The sequence below is a fragment of the Sphaeramia orbicularis genome, chromosome 15 (genome assembly GCF_902148855.1).
Source record: "Sphaeramia orbicularis chromosome 15, fSphaOr1.1, whole genome shotgun sequence".
NCBI lineage: Eukaryota > Metazoa > Chordata > Actinopteri > Kurtiformes > Apogonidae > Sphaeramia > Sphaeramia orbicularis.
Genome location: NC_043971.1, coordinates 20253960 through 20276354, shown reverse-complemented (window position 1 = coordinate 20276354; position 22395 = coordinate 20253960). Strand labels below are relative to the sequence as shown.

The 22395-nt window shown below is 38.6% G+C and overlaps 1 protein-coding gene and 1 long non-coding RNA gene across 3 annotated transcripts in view; one reads left to right on the top strand and one right to left on the bottom strand.

Annotated features, from left to right (window-relative positions):
• Positions 1-22395, bottom strand: part of mlip (muscular LMNA-interacting protein) — an 86412-nt gene that overhangs the window by 32750 nt on the left and 31267 nt on the right. Inside the window, exons 3-8 of one of the 2 annotated variants that reach the window (XM_030156757.1) lie at positions 16245-16373; positions 15030-15206; positions 11673-11744; positions 10906-11004; positions 10731-10817; positions 7868-7915 (exon numbers count right to left, since the gene is read on the bottom strand). In XM_030156757.1, coding sequence (XP_030012617.1) covers positions 7868-7915; positions 10731-10817; positions 10906-11004; positions 11673-11744; positions 15030-15206; positions 16245-16373 — 612 coding nt within the window. The remainder of the gene's footprint in view (positions 1-7867; positions 7916-10730; positions 10818-10905; positions 11005-11672; positions 11745-15029; positions 15207-16244; positions 16374-22395) is intronic. The other variant, XM_030156759.1, reaches the window with a different exon arrangement.
• Positions 891-21612, top strand: LOC115434682 (uncharacterized). The gene is made up of 3 exons (XR_003937576.1): positions 891-1029; positions 4707-4711; positions 21602-21612. It is a non-coding gene; the product is annotated as an uncharacterized LOC115434682 (long non-coding RNA).

The following is a 22395-nucleotide window of genomic DNA, read 5'->3' as shown; positions in this document are numbered from 1 at the left end:
TGATACACACTTTTTTTTTTGTTGGATATTTTTAAATTTCAGGGATTACTGAATGTCTCAGTACAAATGTCAAAATCCACCGAGCTGTCAACCAAATCAATACCTGCTGTAATAGCCTGAACGCTGTCTGGTACAGGATTAAATCTGAGCTGTATACATCTGGAATACAGTTTCTAACACTGTGCAGCAGGTGGAAGCTGAAGGAGGAGGATGTTTGTCCTGTCTTTTTGTATTTTTATTGCATTTTTGTTATCCGCACTCTGTATATCTTTACTTTTTGTGCATTTTTTGTCATACACTGGGCTATTAAAACACTTCAAATATCAAAATGTACGCCTCTTTAAGGAAATATAACAATCTGAAGCTTGTTTTTCAACAGACAAATCAGTAAATGCATATTTACTTAAAGGAAACCCATAAAATAAACCACACTCACGCTTAAGATTCTGTTTGCGTTGTTTGGTCGATAATAACACCTAATCACTGGTTTCAAATTAACAAAGTGTACTTGTAAGCATAGTACTTCAAACTCATTTGGCATTCAGTTATTGGTTATCTTTCCTGGAGTATCACTCTGAATACATAAAGGGCAACACCCCGTATAGAAGCATACAAAAGCATTTCTATGCCTCCTTAAAACTGTTTTATCCTTGTATGTATTAGGACCACACTCTCAACATTTACATCATTTTATTTACAAGGTAGTAGTAGTATTCCTATTACCCTATTCTAAACTATTTATTTCTTGATTTCTTTATTTAAGGATCCCCATTAGTCTCTCCCAAAGTACAGACTATACTTCCTGGGGTCCATTCCCAATGTAAAATTATTACAATTCATACATTTACAAAACACATAGACAGGAAAAAACAAACATAGTTACATTAATGTAGCATTATTTCATTATTGATAACAGATTTCTTAAGATTTGTTTTAAAAACAACAGGATCACTTATTAACATCATTTCTGGAGGTAACATATTCCAATATGAGATGGCTCCGTTTATAAATGTGATTTTGAGTGCATTAGTTCTTGGCAAAGGTAAAGTAAAATTAAAACAATGCATCGTGAAGGCCCACGGTAGATGTTGACGAGATGTGATTTCTGCCCAGTGCTCTGAATGTCAAAGTGAAGAAATTATTGTGCCGCGTTTCCACCAACTCGACTCAACTCAGCCTTTTTGCATTTCCATTACGTAAAAGAACCTGGAATCTGGTACCCTGTACTAGTTTTTTGGTATCTGCTCGGCCGAAGTTCCAAAACAGGTGAAGAGATACTAAAAAGTCATGTGTAAACACTGCAGACAACTGATTGGTCAGAGAGTTGTCTCTGCGTCATTGTGTCATCAATGCGCAGCCCGCCATTTAAAAAAAAAACAGATTTGGAAGTTTACAGTAAATATACCGGCAGGCATCCCGCAAAACGACACCGTAGTCGGTCGAGGAGGTTCAGACATTTCTGTCCTTGGCGGCCGATGAAAAGATTCAGCAAGAGCTTGAGGGGGTAACACGCAAGAGCGAGTTTATCAGCAACTCTCTGAGCACATGTCACAGAAGTTACACGCAGCATCGCTATGATGACCAGGTACTCTAAGTTGGTGGTACCCTGTAATGCACAGGTGTCAAACATGCAGCCCAGGGGCCAAATCCGGCCCGCAGGAGTAATTTGTGAAATGCAAAAATTACACTGAAGATATTAACAATCAGTGGTGTCAAAATTATTTTAATTCAGGTTCCACAGACAGACACATACAGTCCAATTAGATTTCAAGTGGGTCAGACCAGTAAAATATTATCATAATAACCTATAACCTTTCTAAGACCATCGAAAGGGCGGTTTTCAAACAGGTCACAGAATTCCTCTCCCAAAATAACCTCCTTGACATCAACCAATCTGGCTTCAAAATCGGCCACTCCACTGAAACGGCTCTGTTGTCTGTGACAGAAGCCTTGAAAGAGGCTAGAGCAGCAGCCAAGTCTTCAGTACTCATTCTACTGGACTTATCAGCAGCATTTGACACTGTCAATCAGGATATCCTGTTATCCATACTCTGGAACATGGGCATCACAGGCCACGCACACTCCTGGTTTCAATCTTACCTTACTGGTCGGTCCTTCAGTGTGTCCTGGCTAGGGCACACATCAGCAGTTCACCACCTCACCACGGGGGTCCCCCAAGGCTCTGCGTTGGGCCCCCTCCTTTTTGCCATATACACCACCTCACTCGGTCAGATCATCCACTCACACGGCTTCTCATATCATTGCTATGCTGATGATACCCAGCTCTATCTGTCATTCCCACCTGATGACTCCACAGTCTCAGTGCGGATCTCAGATTGTCTCTCTGACATATCTGCATGGATGAAAGCCCATCACCTTCAGCTGAACCTGTCCAAAACTGAACTGCTGGTCTTCCCAGCTAAGCCAACCATACAGCAGGACATCTCCATCACTATTGACTCCATACCTCTGGCTCCTACCAGTGTAGTACGTAACTTGGGAGTCATGATTGATAATCAGTTGACCTTCACGGATCACGTTGCCTCTGTCACCCGATCATGCCGTTTCACTCTGTTCAACCTAAGAAAGATCAGGCCATACCTAACCGAACAGGCCACCCAGCTCCTGGTGCAGACTATGGTTATCTCCCGTCTTGACTACTGCAATGCTCTTCTAACGGGCCTCCCAGCTTGTGTTGTCAAACCACTACAGATGGTCCAGAATGCAGCAGCGCGTCTGGTCTTCAATCAGCCTAAAAGGGCACATGTCACCCCCTTACTCATTGAGTTACACTGGCTACCCATAGCTGCCCGCATCAAATTCAAATCTTTAATCCTAGCCTACAAAATTCTCCGTGGGTCTGCTCCTGTCTACTTAGGTGCACTAATAAAAGCTTATGTCGCCCCACGACCACTCCGCTCGTCTGGGGAACGTAGTCTGGTGGTCCCCAGACCTTGTACAAGACAATCCAGGCTCTTTTCATGGGTCGTTCCACGTTGGTGGAACGCTCTACCAAGTGCTACAAGAACAGAGTCATCCCTGCCTATCTTCAAGAAGCTCCTGAAGACCCAGCTCTTCCGAGAGCACCTCCTGTCCTAGCACTTTCAAACATTCCATTTTAAATATTCTAATAAGGTTTTTCCCAGGATAACCAGATTCTTTCACGATTATCTCTGGACCTGCTGCAGTGGTCCGGCCTCTTCCCTGCCCTCATCATCACCACTCACTTATCCTCAACCGCCTCCATGTGTCTCCCCCTACTCCCCCCTTCTCCCCCTCTCCCCCAGTCTCTGTCTCTATCGCTCTCTCTTTTTCCCCTTCTCTACTCTCTCTCTTTAACCCCAACTGGTCAAGGCAGACGGCCATCCTCCAGGAGTCTGGGTCTGCTCGAGGTTTCTGCCTGTTAAAGGGAAGTTTTTCCTCGCCACTGTCACCAGTCACAAGTGTTTGCTCCTGGAGGATTCTGTTGGGTTTCTGTAAATTGGCTTAGAGTCTGGTTTTGACCAACTCTATATATAAAATGTCAAGAGATAACTTTTTTTGTGATCTGGCACTATATAAATAAAATTTGATTGATTGAGTGATTTAATTGGTTTTCCCCTGTAAGTCGCTTTGGAAAAAAGCGTCTGCCAAATGCGTAAACATAAACATAAACATAATGACGACCCCAAATTTTCTCTTTGTTTTTTTGGTGTAAAGGAGTAAAATTACATGAAAATGTTTACTTCACCAAACTATATTTTTACAAAAAATGTGAATAACCTGAACACATATGAATAAACGGAAATATCTTAAGAAAAGTAAGTGCTATTTTACCAATATTCTGCCTGTTACTAAATGTTTTGTGCCATTGTAATGCACATGTGTAAATGATAAACTGATGAACTGAGGCATAATATTGTTAAAATTGCACTCATTTTTCTTAAGACAATTCAAATTGCTCACGTTATTCAGATTTTTAAGGAAACTTTGTAGCTGTAAACCTGATCATAATATAATTTTACTTTTTTCACTGTTAATATTTTACTGGTCCGGCCCACTGAAGATCAAATTGGGCTGAATGTGGCCCCTGAACTAACATGAGTTTGACACCCCTGCTGGAAACAGTCTCCAGGAACAGTACCTGGTACCTAAGTGGAGTTGAGTCAAGTTGACCCAGTACCACCTAGTGGAAAACGTGGCATTAGAGGCTGGTCTGGTGTTCAACCCATGTCTGTTACAGGTGTGCTGTAGTTCAGAGAACAGACTGAAGGGTTTGTGAGAGGTCCTGATTTTATGCAAAGACAACACAGAACTACATGCTGATCTGTCCTTGACTTTCATTCACGACAGTTTTTGATGCATTGCATTAACACTGGTTCTAAACGGACAGCCCAGAGCTAGTGTAACAGTCTGATTCTGAGCGATCTGGAGCTTATCAAGGTCTTTTTTTTTGCAGACCTTGACCACACAATGGAACAATAGTCCAAGTGACACAGGACTAAAGACTGTAGTACGAATTCTCTTGATTTATTGAACACGTGTATAATAATGCATTCTCAGTTACAGTGGTGTGCATTTTCAGAATTTATCTGCCATTGAAATGTCTTCAATATATATGATAAAGTATTATTGCACATATCTACAGTTTTATGTACATTTATACAGCCGATTTGTAAATCTTCCACTAGAGAGAACCTGAAAAGTGAATGCATTATAATGTGTAGATGGTGTTTTCTGTAGCTCTGAGACAAACATTCTTTTTGAGTAAAACCCATTCTCTCATTAATTCACAGAATTTCACATTTTAACCAAAGACTGTATCTTGGGAACTACAGCCAAGCAGCATTTTTGACAAAATTTTTCTTCTCTGCTTTTATTCTGGAGGCATTGTACTTGTAGACCAGTGTTTAATCTTATCTAATAGTTATTTATCTGAAATCGAATATTTGTTTTACTCTTATCTTGTTTTTAATTTATTCTGTTTTTTCACTCATAGTCCAGTCCATAGTCCAATACTTTTTCAAGACACTAAGCAGGTTAAACACTGAAACCGCATTGTGCATTATATCCAAAACATTATATTCTGCTAAAAAAAAAAAAAAATCCCTGTTAATTTTTTTTTTTTTTTTTTTTTTAATAAAAATACAGGAACAGATGAAATTTGATGAAGACACTTTTCAGACAGTTTGGTGATTATTTATGCCATTGATTAATTTGTAATCACTGATCAGTATGATTTCAGTTGGGTTTAAGAAATTCTGACCATGTACTTCAGTGTGCTCTTTTTCACACACACATATTATTCAGGATACCAAAGAAGCTTTCCCCTTTGATAAATAATGAACAGATGTCTTTTCAGTTCCTGTGCTCATGATTATACAGCGAATATTCACTTTTATCTCACTTCCACTTAGGGTTTTAGTAAATCACGGCACAGGAGCATTTGCTTCTTGGGCCAGAAGTTGTTACATTTTGGCATTTTCTTTTGTTATATTGACTTTTTCTTTAATATATAGGATTTATTTTGGCTTAAGGCTAAAGCTGTGATTTTGTTTTCACTGTTGTTGAAAGATCCAGTACTCATTGCTCAGGGATGAAAATGATGATTAAGCTGTAAGACAGGTAAAGAAAGGTTTTCTTTTATCTGTGTTAAGTTTTTCAACAGGCAGAAATGAGTCTTGAAAGCCACGGGGCACAAAGTTTTAAATATTAATCTTGCTGCTGATTTTAGTTGCATGTTATACTCCACATTTGCTCCTTACATCATTGCAGCAAGAAAAAAATGCCCCAGTTTGGAAATAGAACTGTGACAAGTTTAATTTAGTTAATGATGTCTTTTTTGCTGAGGAACATATAGTTAAATATGTGATTTTTTGATGTTGCCCTTTGGTTTATAATGATCATCCTCACAAACTCCTAGCCTGCACACAAGTATTAAAGGAGTGATATTTAGCTTTTTTTTTTTTTTTTTCTTTAAATGGTATTATGCATTTTAAAACATTTCCCTGTGGTCTACATAAACTGTAAATGCTCTGCTTGGGCCTGAATTCTTCATTAATTCAACTCCACAGGTCCATCTTCAACCCTATTTCTGAGTAATGACACCAGAAAGGTCGTTTTGAGCGCTGGCCCTTTAAATGCAAATGAGCCACTTCAAGCCCCACCCCCTCCAGGTTGCTGACTGTGCTGCTCTGTTCCATTCAACCAACGACTGAACATTTTAGGTAATTGGCTCGAAGTTTGGACATGTTTTCAGTATGGACTACAACCGCTGCTGCAAATGTTCACTGGAAAAAAATCCAAATCTTACCAAGTGTATTTTTCTCATTTCTAGTCAAAAAATCTCATCACACTTAACCCTTTGATGCACGAATTATAAGAGCTTTAGTCAAGATGTTTTTTCCTGAGGGTTTTTATTCCTTTAGGCATGAAAAAAACAATGTGATTGATTTTTTTTTTTTTTTTTTAATGAACCTATTTTTTTATGTAGTTACAAAAATATTTACTCAGCTGGACACTATTTGTTTAATTTTTGAAGCAAACATGTATTTAAAACGCAATAACAGAAAATGACATGAAAACTATGAAATAAAAACATATTTAATGCAGCTAATCTTTTTTTCTCACATTGTATCATACTCTAATACAAGTTATTACTAACTTTGTGGCGATAACATGCAAAAAAAAAACTTTTTGTTTAAGAAAACTGTTAATTACAGTCTAATAACTTGCAACTGATTTACACTCAAACATGTTAGTGCAGATCAGGTTTATCAAGAACAGCAAAGTTACAGTAATGGTATGAATCGCAGTGTATGAGACGGTGCATAAGCATCCACTGTGTTGTTTGATGTGGAAGTAAAACAATAAAACCATTAATATACAAGAGAACAGCTGTAGTATAGTTGTCCACTGTAGTGACCACTATGCATGAAAGGATTAAAATAAGACATAATCACCTAAAGAGCAACTTTTCAGTGAGATATAAGAACTTATTTTTAGACAATAGATCTTAAAAATGCTTGAATTAAGCAAAAAAAAGTTGAATTAAGCAAAAAAACAAACAAAAAAATTTGCCAATGGAACAAGTGAAAATTATCTTTGTAAGATTTCTTGAAATAAGATTTTAAAGAACTATTGTTTAAAAATAAGTTCTTATATTGCACTGAAAAGTTACTCTTTCAGTGATTATGTCTTATTTTAAGTGTGATGAGATATTTTGACTAGAAATGAGAAAAATACACTTGGTAAGATTTAATTTTTTCTGGTGTGCGTCAGAAGTCTTGACCTTATATGTGCAAAATGTTGTGACGTAACTAGTTATAGACGTGACAAATTAAGCAGGAATTAAAACAGGTTGTAGAAATCCATTTGTTTTTTGTTTTTTTTGGTTCAAAGTATTTTTATTACATATTGAGTCATCCAGAAAAGCATAATACAGTCATTGTTTTTTTTATACCCAAACCCATGAACATTCCCACCCTGTTGCACCATTAAAAAAAAAAAAATCATTGACAGTAATAAATAAATAAATAAATAAATAAATAAGGAACACAGATATTAGTCACAGACTCGTATTAAAAGACTACTGTGGAATTAGTGAGGGATCTACCTGCTTTTATATGATTCAGAACAGAAATTCATTTGATTTTTGCCAAAATTAATATAAAGATAGCTTTGCAGCACCTGGAGGGTTCAAATTCAAACTTTAAGGACTATTTGCACAATACACAAATAAATTATACCAAAGACTAATAAAAGTGGGTTTAGTAAAATATGACCCCTTTAATGAAAGAACACTGTTGCTATCAATTATCAGAATATCACATTTTCTACAGAGTTTAGGAGTTTTCCAGAGTCACATCATATTTCAGTAAACACTCACCTGCACACCAGTGTTGATAGTCGATGCCCTGGAGGTCTGTGATGACTCCTGTGTTTTGCACAAAGACATAAGTATTTGAATGGTGACACAAATTTTGTTATATTTCCTCTGTACTCCTGATTGAAGTGTGGATTTTTAACTTTAATCCCAGGGGTTTAACAAAAATGCTGCACTAAGCATTTAGGAATTACAACTATTTTAAACATAATCCTTCCATTTTCAGAGGCTCAAAAGTAATTGGACGAACTAAGGTGGTTGGAAATTTGAGTGTTTTTAATACATGGATGAAAAAATGACCTGATCTGTTACCAATGGCATCATCAAATATCGAGCTACAGCCCACCCCTTTACTAAAGATGCCTTCAGTTGCTGTTTGTGGGTCTTTCCACCTTCAGTTTTGTCTTCAGTGACTGAAAAGCTGCTCTATTGGGTTAAGATCATGTGACTGACTTGGACACTGACAATCATCATCATCATTTTTTTTTACCCTCAGTAGCTCCTGAGCTGTTTTTAATTGCCATATGATTTGGGTCATTATCAATCAGAGCAGAGATGACAGTGCTGCCTATTTTAGAATCCATCTTTTTACTTCCATCAGCATCATATCATCAGTAAACACCAGTGACCCAGTTCTGCTGACAGTCACATATGTCCATGTAATAACACTGATCCACTGTGTTAAAGACCCAAACATCCACCATCTAAGAAAACTATCTACTGATCCATCATTCCTATCAATGCATGTAAATCATTGGTGTAAAATACAGTTTATCATCTTTTCATGGTCATCAGATATGACTCATTTGGATGTTCAGAGGCTCCGTAGTTACAGTGGAAATGCCGTCATCTTCTACAACATTGATTCACCAGTAAAACCCATGGAGTTGGATCAATGACAGTGGATGGAGACATTTGTTTTTATGTTCAGTTATTGGTATCTTTGCTGAAAAAGTCACTTTTTCTTCAGTTTTCTCTGTTTTTGATATAATAACCAACTGTAATCTGAGCTTTTATGAACATTTACATGATCAGTAAATTAAATATAGGAAAATACAGGAGTTCCACTGGAAAAAAGCAAAATAAAGAGGATAATATTGGAATAAATGGTGATAAATTGCTTGAGAAAGGTAAAATAGAGTGAAAAATGCATTTGGCAACTGCCATAGAAGTAGCCCTGGGTCTTTTGAGGTAGGATACATGACATGGTCTGGTTTGGATCATGACCTGTTCCTTTCCTTCTCCAGACTTTTATCTTACCATCATTCCCATACATATTAATCTTGGTTTCATCTGTTCAAAGAATCTTTTTTCCAGAACTGAACAGGCTTTTTCAGATATTTTCTGATAAATTTTAATCTTTCCTTCCTGTCGCCAGTGGTCTACACCATGTTGTTAACGCTCTGTTATGTACGTTCATGAATCTGTTGATTGTAGACCTTTATAATGACACGCCTTCCCCCTCAAACATGTTCTTGACATGGGTGGGTCTTTTTTCTTCACAAACTACTTCAGTTTTCTTTTATGTGCTTGTTGATTTTGCCTCTTGACGTTGTTGCTACCTCTCTACTGGCTTTTCCATTGGACATATGCGCAGAACTTTACCAATATTTACTAAATGTCAAAAACACAGAAGTGCGCAATGTTGGTTTTTCAATTAACCTCCTAAGACCTAGGAAATGTCAGCAAAGTACAAGCTTTTTTGTTTTTTTATTAAATAAGGTGCCTATATTGGAAACATCATGATGCAACAGTTTTTTCAGATGCAGTTTTTAAATTTTTTATGGAATGTCCTTTGCAGTGACCAGTTTTCTTTTCTTTTTTTTTGTATGAAGTTGTGAAACTCTTGTCCACAAATGTGGACAGAAAACCCGTCGCTGTGTCTTAGGAGGTTAAATCACAAATGTGATGATTTGTTTATTTATTATCGCGATATGACACAAGAAGCTATTCCATAAACATGGCGACGAGCATAAACATCACGTTGATTTACAGATATATTCATTATTATTATATATTACCCCCCTATCCCGTAATAAATTAAAAAATTATTCTGCTTCCTGGTGTGTCCACACATACTGCACCATGTTTCTTTTAAAACTCTTTTTCTTTACTTGTTGTAACATCTGTCAACATCAGTTTTTTTATTCACGTGACTAGTTGCAGAAAAAGGTCTTTCCATTGTAGTTTTACATGATATACCAATTGTGCTACACCCAAAAAAATATCACCTTTTGCCAGCACAAAAACTTTTCATTGAAAAACAAGAGTTTTGGCGAAATTGACTTTTTTCCATTAGGCAAATTTTTATGCACAAGTTATAGTTATGCAATTTGAGGGTCAATGGAAAAGCGACTACCAATAGGTTTTTTGGTTGTTTTCCAGCTCAGTTACAGCCTTCTTCACTAGCACTGACAAGTCTTTGGACCCCATATTGAGAATTCCAGTGAAGAGCTGGCAAATGCAAATTCTACATAAGGAATCAACTCTAGATCTTTGACTGGCTTCATTTGTCATAGAATAACCATCAGTCACTCAATCACTCAATCAATCAAATTCTATTTATATAGCACCAAATCATAACAAAAGTTATCTCATGACACTTTACATATAGAGCCAGTCGAAACCAAACCCTCCAGGAAGCACATATCTGGACATGAAGCTGCTTGACAGTCAGTTGTCCAGTAACTTTTGAGCCTCTAAAAATGGAGGGATTTTGCTTCCAATGCAAAATTTCTAATCCACCGCGGTGTCATACAATGGCAAGGTTAAAAAAATCTATCTAAATATATAAAAAAGTGACTGCATATTGATTAAACCATTTGTAAAGCTGAAATTGTATGACTTAAATAATGAAAAAACTCACTGACAGAATGGTTTTCCCTAATATCTCATCAATTACTGCATAGAGTTCTTCAGACTGCTGCCGGAGCTGAGCGGGTGAGCACATCTGCTGAACGAGATAGGACAACATTATTGATGTCCCTGGTGTATGGGGTGAATTGTGCCGTGAAAACATGCAGTGATGTGTGCAGTAATACCTCAGCATGGGTATCTGCTGCAAGACTGTGCGATGTAACACTTCCTTCTAATCCGTCGCATGGACCTCCTTCTCCTCTCTCAATCTGCTCGTCTATTGCCTGTAAATGTGAAGAAAAAAGACAAGCCTCATCCCACCCTGTCAAGACTGAGGTTTGCTTCGAGTGATCGTATTGTCATCTTAGAAAACTCTTCAAGATGTGACTTAGATCATTTAATATTCATTCATTCTCTCCCTCTCGCTCATCGGCTGCCTCAGATATCATGTGGCTGTATGAGTAACACTACAATATGCGATGTGCAATGACTTTTAGGCCTGAATCTTTGTTGGAAGCATAAAAAGTTCTGCAAATTTCTGCAATTTTTTTTGTTTTCCAGTGTTTGCAGCCTCCATAGAAATGTAATATTTTATAAAACTGTAATGTTAGCTCCATGTTGCAATCATTCCAAAATGCCAGGAGAGATGTCTGTATTAACCTCCTGAGACCCAGGAAATGCCAGCAAAACACAAGCTTTTTTTGTTTTTATTAAATAAGTGCCTATATTAGAAACATCATGATGCAACAGTTTTTTCAGATGCAGTTTTTAAGGAATGTCCTGTGTGGTGGACAGTTTTCCTTTCCTTTTTTTTTCTTGTATAAAGTTGTGAAACTCTTGTCCACAAATGTGGACAGAAAACCCATAGCTGGGTCTTAGGAGGTTAAAAAAGCTGTGTGGGTGTAACATAACAACATGGATATGTGGGGTTAAACTCAAATAAATAACTCACCTGTTGATCCAGCAGAAGGGTGTTTGTGGGAATAGCGGCGAGCGATTTGTAGCTGGACTTAATCTTGTGTGGCTGGAGTTTATAGAGAGAGCAGACATTGAATATCAACTCATTTCCAATTTAAGTGTGTGCATTTGACTAGAGTACGAAGAATGTACCTCAGAAACCATTTGTGTGTTTTACATACATTTTTCAGGGCGTGCTCTATCTCATACTGCTACAGGCTACTAACCACTATCATTCAAAACAGACACGCTCAGAGGCAATTCTGGGCTGGAAATCTCATCACTATGCAACTAACTGTCAACGGTTTATATGACTGACGGAAAATGTCAGCAGAGATATTTGCTGTCACCTTTTCTATACTTACACGCAAAAAACATGATGACTGTCATCTCATAAAAACTCGGATGTCTGAGATTTTCTTACTCAGCCCACAAAGACCCAAACATCCACTGGCAACCAAAACTATCTAGTCATGTAAAATGTTTAACACCTGTTGATCCACTAATCTTATCAATGCACGTAAATAACTGGTGTAAAATACAGTTTCTCATCTTTTCATGGTCATCAGATATGACCCATTTGGATGTTCAGGGGCTCCGTAGTAAAGGTGAAAACACTGTCATCTTCTACAACATTCACCAGTAAAACCCATTGAGGCTGAAAAAGTCACTGTTTCCTCAAGTTTCACAGTTTGTAATATAATATAAATATAATAACCCTCCACTTTAATCTGAGCTTTTATGAACATCTATATGACCTGGGATAATATAGAGGGAAATGTAATAATCTCTGGTGGTGAATCACTTAGGAAACGTTAAATAGAGAGAAAAATTCATTTGGAACTGACAAGTAGCACTGGGTCTTTATGGGTTAACTTATTATGAGAGGCCTGATCTAAAATGCAGAGTGTATGTATGTATATATTTATTTATTTATTTATTTATTTATTCATAGATGGTTCTCTCTTTATGTATCAGGGTTGTACAAAATTCAGAATTTAATTGAGAATGATCCCTAAATTCAAATCCAGCTCTTGAATTTGAACTGAGATTGCAAACAGAATGCAGAATTGCAATTCAAAGTCAAATTGCAGGAAGTAGAATTGGAATTCCATGAAATTCAAAGAAATTCCTGATATATAATTAAGGTGTATTTAACAATGAAGCTTTACAGTATATATTACATATGAGTACAGCATGAATTTCATACAGATATTCAGACCGAATGATGCCACCTCAGTGACAAAACATTTGAGGAACTGTTGACTATTAGATGCATCAACATTACCCTGTAAAGTACTTTCATAAATGATAATTGCATTTACTACCAAAACATGTTTCATTTGATTGCTTTGAAATGAAAATATTGTTAATTATTCAACATTAAAGGTATGTATGCTTGATGTTAATGTCTGTACTTCCATTTACAAGAAAAATGTATGTTGAAAGTATCACATTCTCACTGATATGCGAGTAGAATGAATTTCTCTGAACTGCAATGAATTCAATTCCACTTCCTGTAATTCAAATTCCATTCAACATCCTGTAGGGTGGAGTCAATTCAGATTCAAATTCCTTCATTGAATTGAATTAAATTCTGAAATTCTGTACAACCCTGTTATGTATATTTCACATATGTCAGTCATTCAAATCTTGTGAAGTCTGAAATCTCTCAAAAGCAAAGATCTAAAACAACATGAAGGAATGAATGACATGGAAAGGACAAGCAGATAAACAGAAATCTATAAACATCTCTTCACAGAGCACAGCATTTGATATCTAGCTATCAAATGAGGAAAATCTGTTTTTAACTGCACAGCGTGGGTGTCTCAAAGAACAGTATGTCAGAGAGCATATTAAATAATATCCTCATTTCAAACATGCAGATGTCATGCATATGCCAAACAGAGCGGGCTACCTTTCTTTTTTTACCCTCCCTGTCACTGCAGTCTGATATTCCACTCCCCGGCCTTGGAGAGGGCGTGGAGCGTAGGGAAAGAGAAGGTGACGGAGTGAGGTCTCTGATTGGTGGAGCAGGGGAGGGCGTTGGCGAAGGAGAGGCAGTGGGTGACGGCCATCCGGGAAAAACGATGGGTGTGTAGCGGGAAGGAGACAGGCAGTGAGAGCTGAGTGGTTTTTTTGCGGCGGGGCGGTCTCTCTCTGACTTGTACTTTCCAGTGGCATTTTGGGAAGGAGGCAGAGGTGACTGTGCGTTTGTGTGTGCAGGAATAACGGTGATACTGGGAGAGCGAGGCTGAGAAGAGTGAATGTGAGGAGGGCAGGAAGATGCAGACCTCAGCTGCTGAGAAAGTGACTGAAGCTTCGAGAAAGATGAATGTGGAAGGCGAGTCCATTTCTGAGGCACACAAGTGTCCTCCTCAGTAATAGGTTGAGGAGACACGGAGATGGGGGGGTTGATTTTATTACCTACATGGCCTTTAAGGGACATTTGAGTGGTGCTGGACTTTAACTCAGGAGACATTGGTTTGGAAATGGATATGTATGAGTGTTCTGCTTTTATTGGAGAAGTACAGTGAGATATTTCTTCATGGTCTGGTGGAGAAACTGATTTGTATTGTGATAAAAATAAAGGCGGTGGAGCTTGCGGTAGTGTGTTGTTTTTCACTGGTTTCAAAGACCTCTGAGGTGGAGGGGAAACAACCTCCTCCCATCTCGGGATGCTATTTAAATGACATCTTTTCACTTGTTCTTCACATGTTCTGCCATGATGCACAGGAGTAGCAGTAGCGCATCTACTCGGCTCCCTATGAACATGACTCTGACTGTCTACGGATGCTGTTGAGGAGAATCTAGAGGAAAACTCCAGGGGAATGGAGGCCACGCTGGAGGCAGCTGAACATGCATTACAGAAGGACAGGGTCACAGGGTTGACAGGCCAGCAGGGGGTGTAAGGTCTCTGCAGAGAAGAAGACAGGACAGGGAGACGGCCTTTTCTTAGGATGGCAGTGAGAAGGGAGAGTCTGGTGAGAGGAGGCCGGTGCCGAGGAGGTGGCGACTGGGGAACAGATAAGCTCTCGCAAGATGACATACAGGTCTGAGGGATGTTCACCAGACTGGAACCAGGGGCGAGAAAGTGCCTCTTGACCTGGACCACAGAGGGGGTGAAGACCCCAGAGCGGACAGAGGAGCAGGGGGAGACTGTTCGGCTAAAAGAGACAGGAGAGGTCACAGAGGAAAGCCCCACCCCCCACCAGAACTTGTCCCGGTCTTCGCACTCTGAGAGGATGGACTCTCTGGACGAAGCCGGGGTGGGGAACAAGTCTGCAGAGTTTGAGGGGCTCGATCTGTCCTCTGACACGGATGATCTTTTTAAGAAGCGACCCGAGCTGACCTCACCACCACGTCCTGGAGCATTGTGACACCGCCGCTGGGAAATACCCCCGTGTTTATCCACAGCTGTCTCCATCAAGTCTGACCGGGAAGTTACGGTGTTGGGTGTATTTTCAGACTGAGCGCTGACTGAAGGAGATGACTTAGCTGGGCTCACATGATCCAGTGCAGGCATTAACTGAAAAACAAGATGAATTTTTAACCAATAAAGACCCAAACAACCACCGACAACCCAAACCATCTACTGATCTAACATGTTTAATACCTGTTGATCCAATAATCCTATCAATACGTGTAAATAATTGGTGTAAAATACAGTTTGTCATCTTGTCATAGTCATCAGATATGACTCATTTGGATGTTCAGAGGCTCCGTAGTGAACATAGAAACATCATCATCTTCTACAACATTAATTCACCAGTAAAACCTATGGAGTTTGATAAATGACACTGGATGGAGACGCTTGGTTTATGTTCAGTTAATGATAAAATTTGCTGAAAAAGTCACTTTTTCTTCAGATTCTTTGTTTTTGATACAATAACCCTCAACTTTATTCTGAGTTTTTATGAACATCTACATGATCAGAAAATTAAATAAAGGAAAATATCCGATGTTCACTGAAAAACCACAAAATAGAGAGGATAATGTCATAATAAATGGGGATAAATCACTTAAGAAAAGTAAAAAATATTTATTAAAAAAACAATTTTGGAACTGCCACAAAAGTAGCACTGGGTCATTATGGGTTAAGTACATACCTCTTTTTAAAAATAAAATATCTATCTGAATATTCACATAATTACATTTCACATCTTAAAATTGTGACAAGCACTATATGTGTTAATGACAGTTTAAAAGTTTTGTGTGTACTTTGACCAGAGATTAAACTACTTTGATGAGGCTCTTATCTGACGCTTGTAGTAAAATTAAAAATAAACCTATTACAGAGCAAACTTTGGGAAACTAGTTGGGAAAACTTGCCAATTTAATTATTACAAGATTTTGCACATTATGAGACCGATTAAAAATCCAAATAAACGTCTACTTCCTGACCTCGTGAATGACCTCTATCACAGGCGTCAACTTAGGACATTCAAACATTCTCCACAGATAATCTGTTTCTACTCTATACATCACACTGAACATGTTGTATTTATAGTTTCATATTTCAAAAACAACACTTAGAGTCATGCAGAGCACTCACGCTGTTACTTACTTGAAGTTTTCCCTCTGTTTGCCTTACGTTTTCTTCTCCACCCTCGCTAAAGTCTTTGATAAAGACTGCTTTGAAAACCTCCCCCTCCGACATGGTCTCCCCTGTCTCCTCATGGGACGCCGTTAAGTTCTGACAGGAGAAAGTGAAGCAAATGTTACAGAGGAACTGAGCAAGTGAAACCTGAGCAAACCCGAGGTGAACTTGAGTGAGCCTCAGTGCGCAGAGGGCTGTGCTGGGTTTCATCAGACCACATGCTCTGCACATACTATTACTCACATGGACACACGCATGTCACGCTGACATTGGTGCAGGACATGCCTCATGTGCACAGCTGAATAAAGGAGGCCATGTCTGCGCACACTGTCAGCCCAGTCACGGGGATAGAATGTTACCAACGCACGTCAAATTCCCAGCTTGGGACAAATAACATATCTGAATCTGTTTAGTTTTTTCACCCACAAAGACCCAGTGCTACTTTTGTGGAAGTTCCGAAATATTTTTTTTCTTTATATTGAACTTTTCTTAAGCGATTTATCATCATTTATTATAATATTATCCTCTGTATTTTTTGCATTTTTCCAGTGAAAATCAACTATTTTCCTATATGTAATTTACTGATCATGTAGATCAGGGGGGTCAAACTCATTTTAGTTCAGGGGCTACATTTACCCCAGTATGATCTCAAGCAGGCCAGACCAGTAAAATAATAAGGGTGAAAAAAAGGAAAATTATATTATGATCAGGTTTACATCTACAAAGTTACCTTAAAAATCTGAATAACACAAACAACTTGAATTGTCTTCAGAAAAACAAGTGCAATTTTAGCAATATGGTTTATCAGTTTATCATTTACACATGTGCATTACAATCGCACAAAACATTTAGTAACAGGCAGAATATTGGTAAAATTGCATTTACTTTTCTTAAGACATTTCCATCTGTTCATATTTGTTCAGGTAATTCACATTTTTTGTAAAAGTATAGTTTGGTAATGTAAACATTTTCATGTAATTTTACTTTTTTACACCAAGAAAACAAAGACAACATTTGGGGTTGTCATTATTTGTAGGTTATATTGATAATATTTTTCTGGTCTGACCCATTTGAAATCTAATTGGACTCTGTGTGTCTGTGTGTGAAACCTGAATTAAAATGATTTTGACACCATTGATTGTTAATATCTTCAGTGTAATTTTTGCATTTCACAAATTAATCTCGCGGGCCGGATTGGACCCGTTGACGGGCCGCATTTGGCCCCCAGGCCGCATGTTTGACACCTGTGATGTAGATGTTCATAAAAGCTCAGATTAAAGTTGAGGGTTATTATATCAGAAATAGAGAGAACTGATGGAGAAATGATTTTTTCAGTAAAATCTATCATTAAATTAACATAAATCAAGTGTCTCCATCCATTGTTATTGATTTGATTTTACGAGTGAATCAATGTTGTGGAAGATGACGGTGTTTCTTCACTGCGGAGCCTCTGAACGTCCAAATGGGTCATATCTGATGACCACGAAAAGATGACAAACTGCATTATACACCAATTATTTACATGTATTAATAGGTTTAGTGGTTCAGAAGTTATTTAACATTTTAGAACAGTAGATGCTTTAGGTCACCAGTGGATGTTTGGGTCTTTATGGGTTAATAAAAAATATATATGTTGTTATACTGTATGTTTGTGTTGGTTTGTGGCTTATGGTATTTTTGGACCATGTATACCAGAAATTATGTGTATTTGAAGATTTTATCATAAAGTTCCGATACTGAAAAAATTGCTTTGGATTAGGAAAAGATATCAGGGTTTGGTTTAATATATTATATTAAACAATATCACATGTTAATAACAAAAATAATTAATCACAAATAATTTTAAAAACTCAGCAGATTGAAGGATGGATTTAGTGATATCTAAACTAAACAACACCTGTTCTTTCCCTATATTACATGCCCTCTTAAATCTAAAAACATGGGGGTTTAACAATGAGAAATAAAAATGACTCATACAATCTCAACTGTTAGAAGAGCAAGTTGCTGCCTGTACTTTATGCTTTATTACAGCATCTATATTGTGTGGTTGAGAGAGTAAAGGTGGATTTTTATCACTGGTCGGTGATGCCACTGTCATTATGGTCTGGATACATATAATTCCAACACACTGTTCCAACACAACCCTCTACTTCTCACTGTCTGTTATAGTCTAAATAAAATAATATCCAAATTTCAATAGGCAAAAGTTAGAATTTACTGGAAAATTTGGCAGTTCCTTAATGCCACTTTTCCCATGACAGGTTTGCATCACACACTGCTACTTGACTTGACAAGACTCCGTTTCAGTGATTTTCCATTACGATTGAGTACCACCTCAACATGGGTGAGGTCATCATGTTTATGTTTATGTTTATGCATTTGGCAGATGCTTTTTTCCAAAGCGACTTACAGGGGAAAACCAATCAAATCACTCAATCAATCAAATTTTATTTGTATAGCGCCAGATCACAACAAAAAAGTTATCTCATGACACTTCATATATAGAGCTGGTCAAAACCAGACTCTAAGCCAATTTACAGAAACCAACAGAATCCCCCAGGAGCAAACACTTGTGACTGGTGACAGTGGCGAGGAAAAACTTCCCTTTAACAGCAGAAACCTGGAGCAGACGCAGACTCCTGGAGGATGGACGTCTGCCTTGACCAGTTGGGGTTAAAGAGAGAGGGTAAAGAAAGAGAAAAGAGAGAGCGATAGAGATAGAAACTGGGGGAGAGGAGCGGAAGGCAGAGTAAGGGGAGACACATGGAGGCAGGAGAGAGGCAGGACCACCGCGGCAGGTCCAGAGATAATCCTGGGAAAGTCTGTGATAATCCTGGGAAAACCTTATTAAAATATTTAAAATGGAATGTCTGAAAGTGCTAAGACAGGAGGTGCTCTCGTAAGAGCTGGGTCTTCAGGAGCTTCTTGAAGATAGGCAGGGACGCCTCTGTTCTCATAGTGCTCGGTAGAACATCCCACCAACGTGGAACGACCCATGAAAACAGCCTAGATTGTCTTGTACAAGGTCTGGGGACCACCAGACAACATTCCTCAGACGAGCGGAGTGGTCATGGGGCAACATAAGCTTTTATCAGTGCACCTAAGTTGGTCGGAGCAGACATGTGCCCTTTTAGGCTGATTGAATCATAACCTATCATAACATCTGTGACATCATTTGTATGCGAAGAGGTGATCAACACGCACATCCACAGACTGAGAGGTGTGCAGGACCCCCCCCCAAAAAATTATGAAAAAATATAAAGGAAGGGCTGCCAAACCTGTGAGCTCCTGAAGCATTTATTTAAACATGTGATGCCTCAGGCCAAGGCCCTTCATCAGACTGAGGACAGAGAGTTACACAGGTGTTTTATATGGAGTGCCTAATCACAGTGACACTTGACATGCAATATGAGTCATCTTAGAAAAGCAAAAAAGAATTTTTTTCTCCGTCTTTAGTCTGATGAAGGGCCTTGGCCCGAAATGTCACATGTTTGTATAAATGCTTCGGGGGCTCACAGGTTCTGCGGACCTTCCTTTATATTTTTTCATCATTTGTGTGCGACACAAACAAAACACAACAGTGGAGGACTTGAAGTCGCTCTCATGATTCTGCAACTTACGTCACCTGGCCAATCATGGTAAATGGTAGGTACTTATATAGCACTTTTCCACAATTTTATGGTGCCCAAAGCGCTTTACAAAGCCTCACATTCTCTCATTCATGCACACACTCATACACCAGTAGGCGGCTGCTACCATGCAAGGTGCTGCCAGGCTCTACTGAGAGCAATTTAGTTTTATTCCGTGTCTTGCCCTTCGGTCCTTGGACGACCTGCCCCAATCAGTGGCCTGCAGTCTGTTGACGTCACATTTTTGGTCGAGTGGGGTCAGTAGTGGAAAAGCCCCATAAGAGTGATGAAGGCCCGATACTTGGAACTTTGAATATTATTAATGAGCAGCTAATGAGCAAAAACCCCTGTGTTGGATGGTAAAAAGTAAATGGACTGCACTTATATAGCACTTTTCCACATCTTCCTGGTGCCCAAAGCGCTTTACAAAGCCTCACATTCACCCGTTCACACACACACATTCATACACCAGATGATTGTTAGCGAGACTCCCTGCCTGTCTGGATACACCTCAATGTGGGTGAGGTCGTTATAACCTATCATAACATCTGTGACATCATTTGTATGTGACAAAAACAAAACACAACAGTGGAGGACATGAAGTTGCTCTCATAACTCTGCCAGTCATGTCACCTGGCCAATCATGGTAAATGGTAGGTACTTATATAGCGGTTTTCCACAATTTTATGGTGCCCAAAGCACTTGACAAAGCTTCACATTCTCCCATGTATGCACACACTCATACACCAGTAGGCGGCTGCTACCATGCAAGGTGCTGCCAGGCTCTACTGGGAGCAATTTAGGGTTCAGTGTCTTGCCCTTCAGTCCTTGGATGACCTACCCCAATCAGTGGCCTGCAGTCTGTTGACGTCACATTTTTGGTTTGACTCAGTCACTTGGAACCCCAGCTGCGTCTGTAGCAAAAAAGTACCTGGTTCTAGCACTATTACCCAATGGAAAACCCCAAAAACCGATTAGTCGAGTAGGGTCAGTAGTGGAAAAGCCCCATAAGAGTGATGAAGGCCTGATACTTGGAACTTTGAACATTATTAATGGGCAGCTAATGAGCAAAAACCCCTGTGTTGGATGGTAAAAGGTAAATGGACTGCACTTATATAGCACTTTTCCACATCCTCCTGGTGCCCAAAGCACTTTACAAAGCTTCACATTCACCCATTCACACACACACACACACTCATACACCAGATGATTGTTAGTGTGACTCCCTGCCTGTCTGGATCCACTTGGAAAAGGCCTCCTCATTTCTTTCTCTGGACTTGACACTGTGCTCCCAGCTTCGCCTTTCACTCACTTGAAAAAAGGGCTGTGCTCATTTCAATGAAAATATGAAGCCAATTTAGAAAGACTTTTTTCCAAATTGGACACTTTGTAAGAAAGCAGTTCCCTCATTTTACAAACCATCCACCTCAAACCTTGACAGAGACCCTCTTAGCTTTAGATTCTAAATAATACTTTTTAGTCAGCTTCTGCAAAGCCTCCGACGTTAATCAAAACAGCATGGGAGCCTCAATGTCAAATTAGTTCCCTCCTCATCCATATGCGCTGACCTCATTCAGTTAATTCTACAAATGCAAAATCAACCTGAACATACCCTTCTGTTTGTAACGCCTGCAAAACATGTGTACAATCCTTCACCAATAACACATGTACAGTATGTTCTGGTTTTACTCTAAGTTGGTAACCTTTGGGATGTTTTTCATAGGTCAAGCAGAGGCTATAGCGGAACATTCCTTCCAATCCAGTATCGGTGTTCTTCTTTATGTCTCTTATCACAAACATATATATATATATATATATATATATATATATATATATATATATGAAGTGAATCTTGACTTTCTCAACCCAGGTAGCGATGACTTTGATCCTCTAATTGGAGGATCGCTGCCCCCATCACACAACCGAGAAAGTTTTATACAAGTTAAAGCTCAAAAAAACTTGATTTTCACTCCGAAGAGAGAAAATTCACAATGCTTGGAACTCTTTCCTATTATTGGCAGACTCATTGAACCCATTTCACGAATTGCCAATAGGCCACGAGCTATTGTGAAGGCGCTTTGTCTGATGTCATCTTCATCTTAGTCATCGTCTTTGCCGTCAGTTTTTATGTAGCTTCCTCGGGACAATGTCTACCAACTTTGTTCACAGTTTTAAGAAATTTAGATTTTTAAGTTTTTGACAATTTTCTGAAATATTAAAAATGTGCCTTTACTTATAACAGTCCATATTTTAACGGCTTATACCAGAGGTGTCAAACTCATTTTAGTTCAGGGGCCACATTCAGCTAAGTTTGATCTGAGTGGGCCAAACCAGTAAAATAATAATGCAATAATATATAGCTAAATAATGTCAACTCCAAAATTTTCTGTATGTTTTATGGTGAAAAAAGTTAAATTAAACAATGAAAATGTTTACATCTATAAACTATCCTTTCAAACAATGTGAATAACATGAACAAACTGAAAAAA